At 39.2% G+C, this 18,541-nt stretch overlaps 1 protein-coding gene across 1 annotated transcript; it reads right to left on the reverse strand.

The window, feature by feature from the left end:
- Nucleotides 1–604: 604 nt before the first annotated feature.
- Nucleotides 605–18,174, reverse strand: HSP90B1 (heat shock protein 90 beta family member 1). The gene is made up of 18 exons (XM_036454793.1): nt 17,992–18,174; nt 16,883–16,985; nt 16,049–16,190; nt 15,390–15,506; nt 14,038–14,369; nt 9,669–9,780; nt 9,165–9,284; nt 8,331–8,447; nt 6,081–6,218; nt 5,920–5,997; nt 5,754–5,819; nt 4,998–5,267; nt 4,492–4,737; nt 3,906–4,042; nt 2,081–2,159; nt 1,839–1,994; nt 1,397–1,525; nt 605–898 (listed from the first exon to the last, which is right to left on the reverse strand). Exons 1-18 carry the CDS (start codon nt 18,038–18,040, stop codon nt 869–871), a joined length of 2,421 nt encoding a protein of 806 aa, XP_036310686.1. The 5' UTR covers nt 18,041–18,174; the 3' UTR covers nt 605–868.
- Nucleotides 18,175–18,541: the final 367 nt, after the last annotated feature.

The following is an 18,541-nucleotide window of genomic DNA, read 5'->3' on the forward strand; positions in this document are numbered from 1 at the left end:
GGATGGCCCTAGACTATGATGCTAAGTGAAACAAGCCAGTCAGAGAAAGTCAAATACCATAGGATTTCACTTGTGGAATCTAATGAAAATAATAGAAACACTCATACAGGAAACAGACTGCCAACTGTCAGGCTTCTGAAGGGGGTTTAAGGGCTTGGTGGGAAAGGTGAAGTGATTAAGCAGACACAACAGGTATACTTGAAACCTACATAATTTGTTACCCAATACATTCAATAAACTTTAAAATAAAGGACTTAATTAAATTGAAATATTTGAAGTGTGAACTTCTTTTGGTGTTGTATACATTCACATATTAGGTTTGTCTGATGTTCTTCTCATTAGGCGAAGGCTATTATTTTTTGAAAGAATACCAGAGGTAAAATGTCCTTATCACATTTTATAAAAGGATACATGACATCACTGGTGATACCAACCTCGATCACTTGGCTGCCAAGTGTCTATGCTATGAAGTCACTATTTCCCCTTTCCATATTCTGTTCTTTAGAAGACAGTCACAAAGCCCAGCCCACATACAAAAGAGGATGATATTTTCTAACTATAAATGATTAACTTTTTTTTTAAATTAAAAAGGCAAGACACTGAATATTTGGGACCTTTTTTATTTTTATACACATGACAAGATTTTACACCAAGAATAGTCAGTTAAATAGTACAAATTTACATTCATGAGGAATGTTAAAAAAAAATTCAACTAAAAAAAAAAACCCTCTTTCGGTGACCCACGATTCAACATTTTACAGTGCAGGGGAGAAGGGACTGGGGGAAGCATCCAAAAGTCTCTCCAAAAAGAAATGACTTAAATTTCACATTCCCTCTCCACACAGGATCCAAATGGTGAGAGTGTAATTTACAATTCATCTTTTTCAGCTGTAGATTTCTGTGGAAATAAAAGTCAGAAGACATTAAAGGCTAGCAGAAATAAAATCCTTAGCTCAAAAGGTTCATATGTGGAAAAACAACGAATGGGCCAAGCTTATTTCCATTATTCTGGCTGTAGACTAAAACCTTGCTAATCTGCAAAAATTTTTAGATAATTTAGAACCCACCAAAAGTCAATGGCCCCCGAACACAATAAAAATTTAAAACACCCTAATGTTACCATATAGTAAGGGGGAGGAAATGGCTAAGAGTATAGAACCATTGTGGGCTACAGAAAAATCTGTTTAAAAACATCTCAAGAATGGATGACTAAAGGAATAAAAGGAGAGATCAAAATATACACTTAAAAGAAAAAAAACATCATTTGCTCCAGCTTTTGAATTTGCTATGAGATGCCTATTTGGGGGCAGATCTCTGTAAGCCTGACTTCTTTATGTTACACAGTCCTAACTTTGCCAGAAATAAGAATGCAAGTCCCATTCTTGACTGGTCCTACCTCTGCTGTGTCATCTTCGTCTTCATCTGTTCCGGCATCCATGTCTTCGTCTTCGTCTTCGTCTTGATCTGTGTCTTCTGTGGCATCATCTGTTGTTTCTTCAGGTTCTTCTTCAGGTTCTTCTTCGACCTAAGGGCAACATTTATGAGCTCATTAATGGATCTTTTTTCACTTAGCTCATTTAAATGTATAAGATCATAATTAATTTCACAATCCTCCAATTAGAGTTACCCATCCTAACAAACTGAGATTTAGACCAAAAAAAGAATATAAAAAGAGAATTTGTTTAATTTTTAGCATAGTGCATGACACTCGGGATTCAAACACTTAATTATTTCTAAAAAGTAGAAATTAGTCCAACTTCTAAGGTATATCACTTAATCCTGGGAAGCCTATTCTTAAAGAAAAATGAAGTCTATGTGGGAAGGTTGGGAATACAAACCTTTGCATCAAGGTCAATGTTTAAACTGAGGCGAAGCATTCTTTCTATTCTGTCTCCATATGCTTTAGTGTCTGGCAAAAGATATCCTGACCTCAGTGTTGCTGTTTCAAATAAAACTACGGCAAGATCTGAAACTGTCTTGTCATCTTCGTCTTCCTGAAATGGGAGAAATCACACTTGATTAAAAGGTACAGAGTACAGGTGTATTTAAGATGAAGGAGTATAGCTGTAGTGTGACTCACCTTAACTCGCCGAAGCATGTCTTTGATCAGTGGATGTCTGGGATTGATTTCAAATGTCTTCTTCTGGCTGGCATAGTAACTGTTAAGGGATAAAAAAATGAACATTAACGTCCCAGCCGGCATAGCTTAATGGTTGAGCATAGACTACTGAATCAGGAAGTCATGGTTCAATTCCCGGTCACAGCACATGCCTAGGTTGTGGGCTCAATCCCCAGTGTGGGCTGTGCAGGAGGCAACCAACCAATGATTCTCATCACTGATGTTTCTATCTCTTCTCCCTTCCTTTCTCTGAAATCAATAAAAATATATTTTTTAAAAAGAACATCAACAAACATCAGATTTTAGGGTCCATACATTTTTCTATTACCTTCATAATTACAGTGATCTCTCTTGGAGAGATCAAGATATACTCTTACTGCTACATCATGCTTTACCTTTTTAAGGGGGATGGACATGCTTAGATGAAAGGGTTAAATAAAGAACTACTTTATTTACTATTGTGTTCTACACACTTGAATCCCAACACTGTTGAGTGGATGAACCAACTTAATGTCTTGTTCATCTCCACTAATTCATTCTCACTATCTTAACTACAGCTCTGGTTCCCACAGAGTTCTGAGTTGTCTAGACAGACTGTGGGTGTGTGCAAATAACACAGTCTCCACGATGCCTTCACCAAACTGGTTCCATAAAAAATTAATCACTTCTTTTATCCGAGCTCAGTTCCAAATACTGAACATACCCTTACAATCTCTAGAATTTTACTGTGGGTGGTGACTGTCCTCTTTCCTATAGCTGCATGCTGAGGACAGGGAGGAACTACATCTGTCCCTGTCATGGTATACCCATGATCTGTGCTGGGCTAGAAGATTATGACTTGATTTGTCATCCTGGCTAGTCTTAATGGCACAAAGACAGCAGTAATACCTACTTTAGATCTCAAATGCTTGCAGAATGAAAAGTAACTTCCTGTTAATGAATGATTGAATGACTAACATGGTATTGCAATGGGATAAGCAAATACCTGTTTCTCTTCACCTGACATTTATAATCTAGTCGGGGGACAAAACAAATAAGCAAGATAGCACCTTTGAATTTTATTGTATAAATACGTACTGATGAATTGTGCTAATTATGACATGTATATGCATCTACATATTTACTTTTGGTACATTTGTGAGAAGAATCCTTAAGTTAGGCCTTGGGAGAAAAAGGATGACTAGGTAGCAAATAAGAAGCAACTCCAAGTATCATAAGAGAATAAAAGTAGGGAAAAGGCTATTTTCAAGGCCACCACTGTGACAATAAAACACAAGCTTGAAATATTTATTTCTTAAAAATAGAAGGTACTAAAGATTCACTTACCTCCAATACCTGGACCTTGAGTTAAAAATACTTGTTAACTAATGGGTAATATTTTAGCTTTAATTTTGTGGGGCATACTACTTAGCTTAAAAAAAGACTTAGCTCTTTTTTGAGAAACACATAGTCATTGACCTCATCTGTAACTAAATCCAAAAATGTAAAAGAAGTCTAAATACCAAGTCAAGCATACAGTGTAATGGAAAAAAAAAACAAAGTTTATGTGTAACAGGTTAAGAAAACTTGCACTTATATATAAAATACTATAAAGTATATCATGAGTCCAAGACCTTTTCTTTAGCAATCTAATGTAGGAAGAATCCCTTTGTAAACTTGTTTTCTACCTAACATAGTGGACACTTATAGCACATCAGTTCCTTTGAAGATAATGCTAGCTGCAGTATGGACGGCTGGACAAGAGCGAACACTGTGGCAGGAACTTTCTCTTCCCAAGGACACTTACTTTGTAGAGATGTCCTTGCCAGTTTGGTAAGCTTGAGCTTTCATGATTCTCTCCATGTTGCCAGACCATCCATACTGGCTGGCCACGAGAGCACACGGAGACTCTGTCAGGCGCTGAGATACCACAGCCTTTTCAATCTGGCAATAAGAAACCAAAGTTAGATACCTATAAATATCAATAGTTAAAGTCATTTGATATTTGCATTTCAACTCTTCAAGGATTCATCTCTTAAGATCCTAAACATAGAGGCAGACCATTAAAGTACCTCTCATTCATATTTGTAGAAGCCACTGTCATTTTATAATCTGAATTTTTCTGTCAGAAATACTTAAACATCAACTTAAAAAATATAGGAAAAAAACCAAGCACCTACATATGGAATAACCATTACTATCCTTTTAATTCTTTGCAGTTCCTAAATTTTAAGCTTGTCTTCCCAATAATTTAACCACAGTATTAAATGTTGTCTTGACAAGTTTTAATGGTTGCAAAGAAACCAGTTGCTAAGTGTAATTTGTTGGCAAAACAAAATTTTTAAAAATGCAAATACTAAAATTTTTACTCTTTCTAATTTTCACAAGAATACCTTGTCCTTGAGGGCTTTATCTTTCATCCAATTGAGCAGAGGCTCAAATTCTTTCTCAAGTGCTTCACGGTTCTCCTTAGTTTTCTCACTTTCATCAAACTTCACTCCTTCCTTGGCAACATTCTGGAACCTCTTCCCATCAAACTCAGGAAGAGCCTGAATGCAGTATTCGTCCACCGGTTCTGTGAGATAAATCACTTCATAGCCCTTTTTCAGAAGTCTCTCAACAAATGGAGAAGATTCGGCCTACAAAATAAAGGCGACTTAAGTTTTCCAAATCTAGCCATGATATGTTAACGTGTTCATCCCAAAAGCTATGTTTATATATTACTAACAACCTCACTTGCAGGTAGAGAATTAAAGAGGTGCAGAGAATACAGTGACTGACCAGACCTCATACCTGCTACAGTTCAAAATTACATTTAAGTTTTCCTTTTTGTTCTCAAAACGTTGGCTGTAACTTCCAGCTACAAACCCTGATCCCTGACAGTTGGCATTCATCTCACCTCTTTCCTGCTGGACCCAGCCATGAAGTAGATTTTGTCCTGTTTCTCCTTCATTCTTTCCACATACTGGTCTAGACTAGTAATGTCACTTGCATGATGAGAAGACTGGAATCTAAGAAGTTTAGCAAGACGTGTTCGATTTGAGTGGTCTTCAATCACACCAAGCTTGATGTTGGTACCAAATTCTTTCCAAAAAGTATCATTGTATTTCTCATCAGCAATCTTTTTGATCATGTCCAGAGTTTTACGGACAAGCTTCTTTCGAATCACCTAAACAAAATTAAAGAATAACTGATTAGAGGACATTATCTCAATACTAGATGTAAAGTAGCAGGCAAAAGATACAAAGGCAGGGCACTGTTCTAGCTGTTTATCAAGAAGCAGGGCATGATGAGCAATCCTATGCTGGACTAATCAGAAACTTTAATGTTTATATTCTATCTTTAGACTAGGTAGAGAGTGTGTGCGTGCGTGTGTGTGTGTGTATATGTATGTGTTCACTATGTAATTATATATATGTATGTATATATATGTATGTGTTCACTATGTAATTCTTTTGATATATGTTTGAAGTTATTTTTTTATTGCATAATGGGGGAAAATAAGATTCTCAGGATTTGAGAATTCCAGAATAAAATTAAATTCACCTGAATAACCAAAGACTAGTTTCAAAATCTGGTAACTCTATTAATGGAAACTGTCCTTAGTGGCCCAATCAAAGAGCAAAGCAGCCAGCCTCTTCCCAGAGGTACTCACCTTAAGCAGTTTATGTTGCTGAAGAGTCTCACGGGACACGTTCAAGGGGAGATCATCTGAATCCACCTACATGTGATAAAAGGAAGTTCAGTGAGCAATAAAAACACTGGAAAAAGATACACCAAAAAACAACAATCCCTCCTTCTCTCAATCTTCAGATACTTACAACACCTTTGACAAAATTAAGGTACTTGGGCATCATATCATGGAAGTCGTCAGTGATGAACACTCGGCGCACATACAGCTAAGCAGAGACAATAAAAAGGTTACTTTGGGGAAATTGTACTTTCAAAGTTAAAATTCTATTTACATTACTTAAAAACCCACCTTAATGTAATCACTCTTCTTAGATCCATATTCGTCAAACAGACCACGTGGAGCCGAAGTAGGAACGAATAAAATTGACTTGAAGGTAACTTCCCCTTCAGCAGTGAAGTGGATATAAGCCATGGGGTCATCACTTTCCTATGGAAAGTTGGTACTTCATTATGCAAAAAGCATACAAAATGGTGGTACAAAGGCTAAGTAATTTATTATGTGGCACAGTCCAGTTTAGCACTTAACAATAAAGTTCCTGCCTGGCTGGGGTGGCTCAGTGGTTGATCATCAACTTATGAACCAGGAAGTCAGGGTTCAATTCCCAGTCAGAACCCCAGTAGGGGGCATGCAGAAGGCAGCTGATCAATGATTCTCTCATCACTGATGTTTCTGTCTCTCCTTCTCCCTCTCTGAAATCAATAAAAATATATATTTAAAAAAAAATCCCCTTATCAAAAGGGGATAGGGAGGGTCTGGAGGAAAAAAGAAGAAACTAAGACAACATGATTGTTTTGATGGTGACTGTCAATAACATTATTCCTAAACTCAGGAAGGTTCCACTTGTGAGAGAGAACAGGATGGGAAAACCGCCATCCTGCCCAAATGGTAAAATCATACAATAATTCATGAGTGTACCGGCCAACCATAGAAAGTACGCAGGCACAGATTTTTTCCAGGGAAACTGGACTATAGCAGTAGATATAAAGAGGTATATAAATAGCTATGAAAGGGTAAAAACAGAAATTCTCTAGATTGCATTATCCATTAATGTACCCACATGTGGCTATTCCAAATTGAGATGTGATTAATGATCAGTGTAAAATATACAAACAGACTTTGAAGACACAGTACAAGAAAATCCCGAAAAGTAAATTACAATTTTTATATTGTACATGTTGAACTAATAGTATTTTGGGTATGTTGGGTTAAATAAAATATATTAACAATTAACCTCACTTGTTTCAACTTAAAAAAAAAAGTGGCTTCTAAAAATATCCTATGTAATAAAAAGCTAATACGCAAATCGACTGAACGGTGGAACGACCAGTCACTATGATGCACACTGACCACCAGGGGATAGACACTCAACTCTCAGGAGCTGCCCCTGGTGGTCAGTGAGTTCCCACAGGGGGAGTGCCACTCAGCCAGAAGCCTGGCTACAGGCTGGTGAAGGCAGTGGCAGTTACAGGAGCCTCTTCCGCCTCCAAGGCAGCACTCAGGATGCAGAGGCAGGACACAGGCTCCTGAACTGTGAGATGGCACAGGCCGGGCTGAGGGAGACCTCCCCTACTGAGTGCACCAATTTTGTGCACCAGGCCTCTAGTTTAAGATAATAGTATTGACTTATAATTGTGTATATTTTTAATACACAATTGCCCTAGATGAAGTACCTTTATATACACAGGACTTTAGAGAACCAAGGGCAAGTTTTTAGTTTTTAAGGGATGGTTGGTTGTTAATGTTAAGGAAAACAAAGGTTAGGTAATAAATCAATAAATGGAATAAAGCAGTGGGTTGGCAAACTCATTAGTCAACAGAGCCAAATATCAACAGTACAACCACTGAAATATCTTTTGAGAGCCAAATTTTTTAAACTTAAACTGTATAGGTAGGTATATTATTATTAACTTAATTAGGGTACTCCTAAGCTGGGCCTTTGCTAAAAACCCAAGGGGCCAAAGAGCAGCATGTGGTTCACGAGCCACAGTTAGCCGACCACTGGAATAAAGAGTAAAGGACAATACAATCATAGAATATTAAGTATTCTATCTAGCTATGCTAAATAAGTGCATTAAACTACTCTATTTTGTACAAAATGTGGTTTGGGAAAACATTAACATGGAACATTCTTAATCTCTGCTAGATTTGGATTAAGAGTTACAAGAAGGGATTAATAAAAGAAAAAACAGTCAGTAATTATTCCTGCCTAGGCATGCGATGACCTCACACTAATTATTTGATGTTGTTGTAAACACGCTCTTTAAAGAATTAGTTAAAAGCCACTCAATAACACAACTTTGTTTTATGGTATCTATAGTAGAAACCAAACATGTACTCATGGAGGTATATATTTTTTCTATAACACAGACCTCTTGGCAACCTGGTGAAGCCTACAGATTTCTTCTCAGAGTAATTTTTTTAATGCATAACATAAAATACACAGGATTAAAAAGGAAATCAATTGTAAAGTAGTTATAAATTATTTTAAACTTATTTTGGAATTTAATACCTTTTTATCACATTTTTCTAAATATTTACCTTTGAAAATGATTTGTAGAAAGCTTTATATTCATCCTCTTCTACTTCTTTTGATGGTCTCTGCCATATTGGTTTGATATCATTCATAAGTTCCCAATCCCAGACAGTTTTTTCAACCTGAAGTTAACAGCATTTAATTAGTCTCTCTCAGCAGTTACACTAGTGGAAACCATAGCTTTAGGACATTTCAAAAGAGAACATGGAAGGAACAAAGGATATCCCTAATCTAGTATGGTTCCTGCCAATTATATAAAAAATTAAAATAAAACAAGAAAGTTTCTCAACAAAAATTGATATTTAATATAAAAAGATAACTGGTTATCATTATAATTAAAAAGCCAATATTTCATTATTTTTAGCTAAAATGTTCTTTAAAATGTTTTGAAACTAAAAGGATATACATATTACATATTTCCTCACTTATAAGAAATCCAACATCTTAAATATTCCTCAAAACCCACCACAACTTCTACCTACTCTGCTTCCTGAGTAGGCCAGATAGGCCAGAGAACTACTTTTATAGTTAATACCTACATGACAAAAGATGCAGAACGCTTTTTAAAGATTTTGAAATGCAAAACGTGTAAGCCACCAGTCCTGAGCAATATATAGAAGTCAGAAAACTCTTATAAAAATGAGCTCTTTGGCACTTACAAATTTCTAGAAGGAGAAACATAGGTGCAGACACACTTACACACTTCTGATTTTTTGTAAGATGGACTTACTATTTGGAAACAACCTTTAAAAACTGAAGCTTGCCTCAAATGAGTGCATACTTAGGTTTTCTAATATATCTTGCACAATATTTTAAGGAGGGACATAAACCAGACTTACTTTTTTAGTTTTTGGTTTCTTTTCTTCTTCTTCTTCTTCTACTGCAGCTTCATCATCAGATTCTTCTTTTTCTTCTTTTGCTGCTTCTTCTTCTTCCATGGGTTCCTCAACAGTTTCAGTCTGTTGAAGTAGAAAGTAGAATTATGGTTAAACTCATTTCTTTAAAGATTTGGATTTCATCTGTCGAATATAAAACAAAAGGACAACTAAAAAAAATAGGTCTTCTGTGAGGAAACCCAAATACCTGAACTGGAAAACAAACCACATTTAGCTTTCTTTAATATTAAATACTAGAGGCCAGAAGCCCAAATTCATGCAAGAGTAGCCATCCTTCCCACAGCTGCTGGCACCAGCTTCCCTCTGGCACCCGGGACCCAGCTACCCTTGCAGTTCTGGCTTTGTCTCGAAGGACGTCTGGTCTAATTAGCATATTACACTTTTATTATTACAAATTAAAAAATGTGCAAAGGTGATACATATAAATTTTTAGCAATATAGATTTACCTTGCTGCTCCATACATAAATAGGAAAGTTTATGAACTGTGAGTACTTTTTGACGAGATTTTTAATTGTATCTAATTCAAGGTAATCAGATGCTTCTTCTTTTAAAACAAGGCTGCAAGGGAAAAAAAGACATTTATAGGCACATCCATGGTTTAAAAGACTTGATTATAAATTTGCCTTCTTGACAATGCTAATAGCCAGTAATTCTGTTTAATCCAAGATATTCTCTCTACTAAAGAAATATTAAGAACTTTCATCACCAATAAGGGTTTGTGAGCAAATACATCAAATATGGTTATGATAAAAAACAACAACAACAAAAACCTTCCTTGCAATCCCAAGTAGAGAATAACCTTAGTTCTAAGTAGAAAATGAAAATGTTCCCAACTTTCTAAATATATTGGGTTTCTCCATTTGTAAAACTGAAATCTTAGGATAGCTCCAGGCGAGAAAACATTCTAGAGAAAAGTGGAATTATATGCATTCTAAAAGTTAGTCTAGAAATCAAGTGATTATTATACAATAGATAGCAAACCCCTAATAAAAATGTTCCTTTAAAAAACTAGAAAATTAATCTGAATTATTGTTCTATCTGCACCATCCAAAACAGTGGTCATCAGTCAAATGTAAGAAAATGTGAAGTTGGTCTTCAGTTGCACCGCCACATTCCAAGTAGTTAGTAATTTACATGTGGGCAGAATATTTCCACCAGAGTTCTACAGGACACCCTGGCTTAGCTAAATCCAATACAGAAAATTGTATTGGCACTTACTGCCCGCTCTGCAAACCCTTTCCTCCTTCCGCCAAAAACAAATTATCACAACATATTCTCAGACACAGCAGACAGCCCATATCTTGATGTTCGTGCCCCCAATAAAATTAGGTCACCAAGTCTTTGGTCTCAGAGCAAAGTATCTTAGAGCTGCAGAGTTGGGGAAAGAGTTCAATTTTGGATGCAAGCAGAAGCCAATGGTTTGACATCTTAGTGATACTTAAATGGCAATTAGATATATGAACAGACCATTAGTGAGATCTTAACCAGAGTCAACGAACTGCGTATGGCTGACGCCCACATAAGAAATTTTATTGGGCCCAAGCTGGTTTGGCTCAGTGGATAGAGCATTGGCCTACAGAATGAAGGGTCCCAGGTTCAATTCCAGTCAACAGCACATGCCTGGATTTCGGGCTCAATCCCCAGTGTGGGGCGTGCAGGAGGCAGCCAATCAATGATTCCCTCTCATCATTGATGTTTCTATCTCTCTCTCCCTTCCTCTCTGAAATCAATAAAAATAAAATATTCCAATTCTCTTAAAAAAAAATTTTTTTATTGGGACACAACCTCATCATATGTTGTCCATGGTTGCTGTCAGGGACAATAGCAGTTGAGACATGTGATAAATCCTATGATTGCAAGGTTAAATTATCTACTAGCTGGCCCTTTAAAAATTAAATAAGGAACATAAGGATAATGAGAAAAGGGCTCAAACTTAGCTTTTAAAGAAAGAGAACATTAATATTCAAGAAATGGGCAAAGGAAATATAAAAAGATTTGTAGGGTCATGGAAGCTAGGTAAGTGGACAGTCTTAAGAAGTGTGTAGCAGAAAGCCAGTTCTGTAAGACTATACCACAGAAAAACTAAGAAAAAAAAGACAATCTGCTGAAACTGGTTTGGCTCAGTGGATAAAGCGTTAGTCTGCGGACTGAAAGGCCCTAGGTTCAATTCCGGTCAAAGGCATGTACATTGGTTGCGGCACATCCCTGGTGGGGGGTGTACAGGAGGCAGCTGGTCGATGATTTTCCCTCATCAATGTTTCTGGCTATCTATCTCTTTCCCTTCCTCTCTGTGAAAAATCAATAAAATATATTAAAAAAAAAAAAAGAGACTATTGATGGGGAGCACTGTCATTTAAAAAAATCCCTAAATCCACTGGATTTAGCAACAAGGATTACTGGTAAATTACTTCAATGGAAAGGCATGACAAAAGGTGAAGTAGCAGCAAAGGAAGTGTACTTTTTCTTTCTTTTAATAAATTATGTTTTTTTCCTTTTCTTTTTAAAAAATAATTTCTATTTATTTTTATTGATTTCAGAGAGAAAGAGGAAGAGATAGAAACATCAATGATGAGAGCAAATCATTGATCAGCTGCTTCCTGCATGCCCCCCACTGGGGATCAAGCCAGCAACCTGGGCATGTGCCCTTGACCAGAATCAAACCCGGGACCCTTCAGTCCCCAGGCTGATGCTCTTTCCACTGAGCCAAATAAGCTAGGGCCAAGTGTACTTTTTTAAGCTCAGCTGTGGAGGGGAGAAATAGTGTGCCTGAAAGAGGATGGCACCACCTGCCTTCATCCTACCCCAGAGACCAGGACATGCTCACACTTTGATGGGAAAGAGGGCGGTGTGTGGGTAAGGCTGACTTTAAAAGATGGGGTAGGAATTAATTTGCTAGTCTCCAAGGAGGTAAGATGAGAGATCACAGTGACTAGCTTTAGGAGGAAAATGTAGAATACCACTCTCATTGTGATAGAAGAACAGAAGTAATTATATTTCATGATCTCATTTAATCCTTACAAAATTTCCCTTAAGAGTACAGCAGAGGCTAATTTAAAGTATTAACAGAGATGAAGTCCTGGATATAGGGCAGGATTTTGACCTTGTCACTTCCCAGACTTCACTCTCCATTTTTCTTTGGCCACTCTACACTTTCAGTTCCTCAAAGAGGCTTGTCTCTGAAACTTTCAACATGCTGTGCTTGCTTCCTGGAATACTTGAACTTATCACTGTTTCACAAAGGCCTTCTGGTAAGGGAGGTGTCCCTTAGCTTCTTTTCTAGCATTTGCCACTTTGAAATGACTTCATTGTCGTCGTCTCCCCCCCCTCCCCACCCCTTAACTAGAATGAACCATGTGAGAGCAGGGACCACACCTGTCTTATTCTCTGATACTAGCAAGTAATAGGCATTCAAATGAGTATCTGTTGAGTGATGGTGAGGTAGGAAGACTTGAAGGAAAAGGCAATTTTGCCCAGGGAAAGCAGAACCTGTTGTAAAGTTTCACTTACTTATCAAGCATCCATGGGACTTGCATAAAACTGCTCTGATTACCTCATTCATACAAATATTTACTTGTCAAGTGTGAAGGAACAGAGCAGTCAACAAAATGTTTGCTTTCATAAAGCATACATGTAGGCAATCTTGTCTTTCTCTCAGCACTGTAAGACATCAGCATCTCCTGGGACATCATTTTCTAGCTTTTTCTAGTTCAGAGATGTGATTACCTAACACTCAGTCTAACACCTAATGAGAGAGGGCTCTGGGGTATGACTATTAGTGATGCCTCCTAATGAGACTAGGAGGTGTCAATGTTAGTAACAAAGGCAGGGACAGGTAAATTGGGATGAATAAATTAGTAAAAGCACTGAACTGCAGTCCTCTAATTAGCCTTCATTAAAAGAACATCTGTGCCCATGAAGACAGGAAATGATACCTTTTGGGATGAAGAAAATTGGTCAAAATTATAAGATATGCTTTTTTCCTACTTGAATAGTTAATGTTAAGGAAATTGAAAACTGAATAAGGGGGAAAAAGTGAGACTTCAGGCACATAACATGTGAGAAATATTGCTCTATTCTAGAAACTTGCAGGACTGGGTAAGTCTACTGACCTTTAGAAAAAAAGCTGCCCTGTCTACTCCACTGTGATGGAACCAAGTGATACTGGGTGTAAGACTTGCCTCATCTACACCAACAATAGTTATTGGCTTAAAATGAATTCAAAATCAATCATTTCTAATTATCCTCAAATGAGACTACAACCCAGAATAAATAGAAGTACTGACATGCAGCCCTCTAATTAGCCTTCATTAAAAGAAGTGACCAGGAAGACAGTAAATGTTGCCTGGATTATCTTTACAACAGGCTCTGCTTTCCCTGGGCAAAATATTTTAATGGTCACCCAAGAAGTCTCTCTCATTCAGTCCTGCCATCCTTCAGAAGACTTTAATCCTGTGAACACGCTGTTCCTCCACCCCTTTATTCATGATGCTCTACAGACTGAGTCTTAGTCTTGCTTCCCTGAACACCTGGACCAAGCCATTGCTCTGAGGCCTCATCAGCCTTTGCCTCTGGAAGGGCTAACCCTTCCTACTTATGTCCCACACATACAGCAGCCATTACAGCTCTGTGTTAGGTCCTCAGACATTTCTTCAAGTGATGAGAACAATTCAATTTCCTCATTTTATAGGCAAGGAAATTATTGGCTCAGAATAAGCCATTTGCCTAGAGAGCCTGAACTGGCGAGTCAAGATCCTCAATAGGACTATCAATTATTTATTCTTCTTATTATTATTATGAAGAATTAGTAACACTCACGTAATTGTTGTTCCCCGGCCTAGAGTGTTTCCTCTTGGGTCAGCAATTACAGAAAATTCATTGGAGTCAGATTCCCAGATGTGCTGGGTATCGTTGTTGTGTTTCGATGTGACAATAACCTTATCTGCCACAAGGAAGGCAGAGTAGAAACCGACACCAAACTGGCCAATCAATTCAGAAGTTGACTGGCCATCATCTTGCGCCTCAGTCATTTTGTTTAAAAACTCGCTTGTCCCAGATTTGGCTATGGTACCAAGGTTTTTTACCAACTCTTCCCTGGTCATTCCTACACCGGTGTCTGTGACATGCAGCAGGTTCTTCTCCTTGTCACACTAAAGGAAAGACAAAGACAAGATAATTATATCTGTTTAATACTAATGGTATGACAAGTAAATACTGAGCTATTATTGAAAAATACTCAGCTTTGGGCAACATCAATTCCAAAACAGAAAACTAAATTGAGATATTTTCCTCCATACTCTTTTATGGGCTTTTCAGAAAATGCACATATTAAGTATAAACATCTTTCTTTATAGAGAATAATTTTAAGTTTAGTGTGTTTGAGAAAGTATCAATATAAAGAAAGCAGAGGCAGACTAAACAAAACAAGTTATTTTTGAAAAAATATTCAAGAATAAAATTTTATGTTTTGCTTATTTCTTTGGTAGAAAATAAAAATCTAAAACTTGAATGACTTCTGGGTTTAGAATTTGTGGTGATCAATATTTTTATTGAATATTTCCAACTCTCTGCCTTCTGGGAACGTAACAGGAATATGCTTCCTCTATTTATGGCTGGGTGATGCCATATGACTAGTTCTGGCCAATAAGTTGCAACAAGAGTGTGGCTTTCAGTGTGGAGCCTTTAATTGATGTAAGACCCTCCAAGCTTTTTCACCATGGCAACCAGCTACACTCCAGATGGCTGCTCTATCAGCCTGTGTCAAGGAGTGAAGAGGATATAAAGCAAAGGCCACAGGCAGCATGTGGCTGATTTAAGCCAGAGGATAGCAAACTTTTTTTGTAAAAGGGCCAGAGAGTAAATATTTTAGGCTTTCTGGGCCATATGACCTCTGTCACAACTACTACTGAACTTTACCATGCAGCACAAAAGCAGCCATGGATAATATAGAAGCAGGCATGGAAATGTTCTGATAAAACTTTATTTATAAAAACAGGCAGCAGGTTGGACTTGGCCCATAAGCCATATTTTGCTGACCCCTACCTACCTTAATTCCCTGAGATTTGGGGGAATATTTGTTACTGCAGCATAACCTAGTCTATCTTGACCATTATAGGTTCTCTGTCACTAAGATTTCTTTTTATTTTAAAAGAAAATTGTTTTAAGCTTACCTTAATTTTTACTGTTAGTTCCTCATTTCCAGAAAGAGCATTTTCATCTGTCAGGGATATTAGCCTTATTTTATCTAAAGCATCAGAAGCATTTGAAATCAGTTCTCTCAGGAAAATCTAAATGGAGGCCAGATTTAATACAGTTAGATTAGGCTCAAAATACACAAGACATTGGATTTAATGTCAGACTCACTTTATTTCTCCTCTGTACTCTAAAAAAGCACTTTATGTAAAGAGGTGGCTTTAGTCTCTTGGTAAAAGGAGGTACTGCTCTTTACACAAAAGACTGTAGCAACTAGAAGGGCTTTCTGAATTGGTTAAGAGCAGTAATGCCATTCTACTAGTGATCTTTAGGTACGAAATGCATGAAGCTTGGTTAGCAATGGTCCTGAACAACTCACAACTGTTTAGCAGGCCATGAACATTTTTGGAGGGGAAAGAAAAAGAAGGCAAAATGCCTAACAACCTTCTATCCCCTATAACACCCCCCCCCACTCCCACCACACACTGTATCTATAATAGTAGCAATTCTTGTATATACACTACAGGGAATTGAAATCTTATTACTTATTTGGAATCACTAAGTACACTTACTATGAAAGTAAACAAGTGTGCTACCATACAGAGAAAAATAATTATCCTAGCCACATGTTGCTTACCTCCTTATTTTTATACAATGAATTGATGATAAGTTTCATCATTCTGTTAACTTCAGCTTGGAAGGCAAACTTTTCTGATTTCTCTCTAAGTTCTCTTATTTGGGATGCATTTAATCCATCCAACTGAATAGCTTCTTCTTCTCTAAAAAGTAAATTTGACAAGCAAATAAGCATCGCTTAGTTCCCTCCAAAACTGTATGATCTGTGCTAAGAGCACAGGAGTCTCTTAAGATGGTCTCAAGGGTTAAAAGGGTAAATTGGCAACATTTATAAAATGTTACTAATCTACCATCTCATTATGATTTTACCACAGTAAGAGGTTACCTTTAACATTGCATTGGAAATACTCAGATCTTAAAAATGTCACACACACACACAAAAAGTAAACCCAATATTCCTCTACTCAATAGCAGTCATACTCATGTATGTTCCCTCACACGTGGAACCACCCCTTTGCCCAGGGAAGCTTGGCCTCTACAGGTCTACAAAAGTAAGTCCTGGGAGGACACATTTCAAAACACGGTTCAACGGACAGAAATCCTCTTTTTAAAATTACTAAGGACGCCCTGAGGACAAACCAACTAAATGTCTTTCCTAAATTCCTAAGGTTCTAGTGCTAGTGTTCTGCAATATAGATATCAAAATAATTTTTAAAGGCATTCATTCAAGTTGGACCATTCTTAGGGGCCGGTTAAGGAAATACTCATGCGTGCACATGCTTGATATATTTCCTCTGAGCATTTTTTTTAGCTACTTAAATTTTGGAAATACAAAGGAAGCCAGTTTTCCAGGGTTCAGAAGGGCTTACACAGGCAGTTATAGATGAACACAAACCTCTGTACTACTTCATCATCTGTCCTTGAGCCTTCTCTACTTTTACCCAGGTCCTCTTCCACGGTGCCATCCACATCGACTTCATCAGCAGCTCGGACTGACCCTGAAGGAAGATTGAACACACACACACACACACACACACACACACACACACACACACAAATCTCTTAAAACACCGATGCTTCACGTACTTCTCAGAGGGAAAATAAAAAAGGATAGGCGTTGCAAAATTCAGCTGTTAAACGCGGGAGATGGGGATGGGAGAATGGAGACCCACAGGTTTAAATAGCCAATGTAAACCCAAGTCCGCCTATTTCTTATTTAAGTTCAGATCCCGAGGTTCCCCAGGAGATGCTGAACCTCGGGGGCTGCCATCCCTTCCAAGGAGGCTCCCTCGACCCTTTGTAACTTAGCGGATTTGATCCCGGGACCCTTCCACATGCACACGTGTTGCGCGCAGGCCAGGACAAGGCCTCCAAACTGGCCATGCCAAACAAAACCCAGGCCTGCGAAACCACAGGTCAGAGTACAGGCAGGATTCTGTGCAAACTCTGGCGAGGGGGACTGACATGGGGCCCGGGGGCCCGAGAAGGGGGAAGAGCTGGAAGGAGCTGGAGCACAAGTGAATCCAACACTGTGACCCAGGACCTCACGCTCCCTAGACCAGACACCAGAAAGGAAAGGCGCGTTCTCGAGGACTCGGAAAACATGGATTTTTTTTTTTTGGGGGGGGGGGTCCAAGAGCTCAGGCCAAAGGTTGAGGCGTGGGCAAGAGTCCTCCCGATGGAGCCCCAGCCATGCTCTCGGGGGAGCGAGAGCTCGAGAGAGGCCCCCCCTGCGAGATGGCTGAGCTCTGCAGGCCGCCACCAGGAGATCTGCACGGGATTTAAATAACTCTGTCCTCTCTCTCTCTCTCTTTTTTTCTTTCCAGCGAAGCAAGAGTAAACGGAAAGTCCCCAAGCCTCTTTCGAGGAAAGGCGATGGTCCCCTAGGTGCAGCGCAGACCCGGTGATAGGGTCCCCCTCCCAGGCTCAACGCCCCAAGAATCTTCGAGAAGAGGAGGGGGAGGGGGGGCGCTCCAGGGTGCCCGCTCCTCCGGGATCACTCACCGAAGGTCAGCAGGACGCAGCAGAGGCCCAGCACCCACAGGGCCCTCATGGCGCGCGGCCGGGGAGAGAGTCTCAAGTCTCCTTGAATCGCAGGAGCCGCCTCCGCCCCGCCACCCCAAGGCTCAGATCCTCACACCTCGCGCCGCGCGGTCCGCCCACTACCCCCCAAGCGTGTCCGGCCGCTTTTCACCCCACGTCTCGAGGGCGGGGGACGGGAAACACGAACCCACCAATCGCGCCGCACCACGCACTCTCTACACCCAATGGGGACGCGTGGGGGGGACCGCAGTCCACCAATCGGAGAGGTCCAGGTGCGGTTTCCCCATGCCCGAAGCGTGGCTCCTCCCGATTGGTCACCCTGAACCTCTTTGCTCCAATCAGATGGCTCCGCGGGCCCCTCTCACGCGGGCCCGCCCCTTTTGCCTGGGAAGCTTTGGCCTCTTTGAAGGGGAGGAGGGATGGGGGGGGGGAGAAGGGGAACATAAACGTCGGGTCAGAACACATCCCTCTTTTGGGAGAGGTCGCAGAGGAACTACTTCCGGATCCTGGA

This window comes from Pipistrellus kuhlii, unplaced genomic scaffold (genome assembly GCF_014108245.1).
Source record: "Pipistrellus kuhlii isolate mPipKuh1 unplaced genomic scaffold, mPipKuh1.p scaffold_m20_p_3, whole genome shotgun sequence".
NCBI classification, from domain to species: domain Eukaryota; kingdom Metazoa; phylum Chordata; class Mammalia; order Chiroptera; family Vespertilionidae; genus Pipistrellus; species Pipistrellus kuhlii.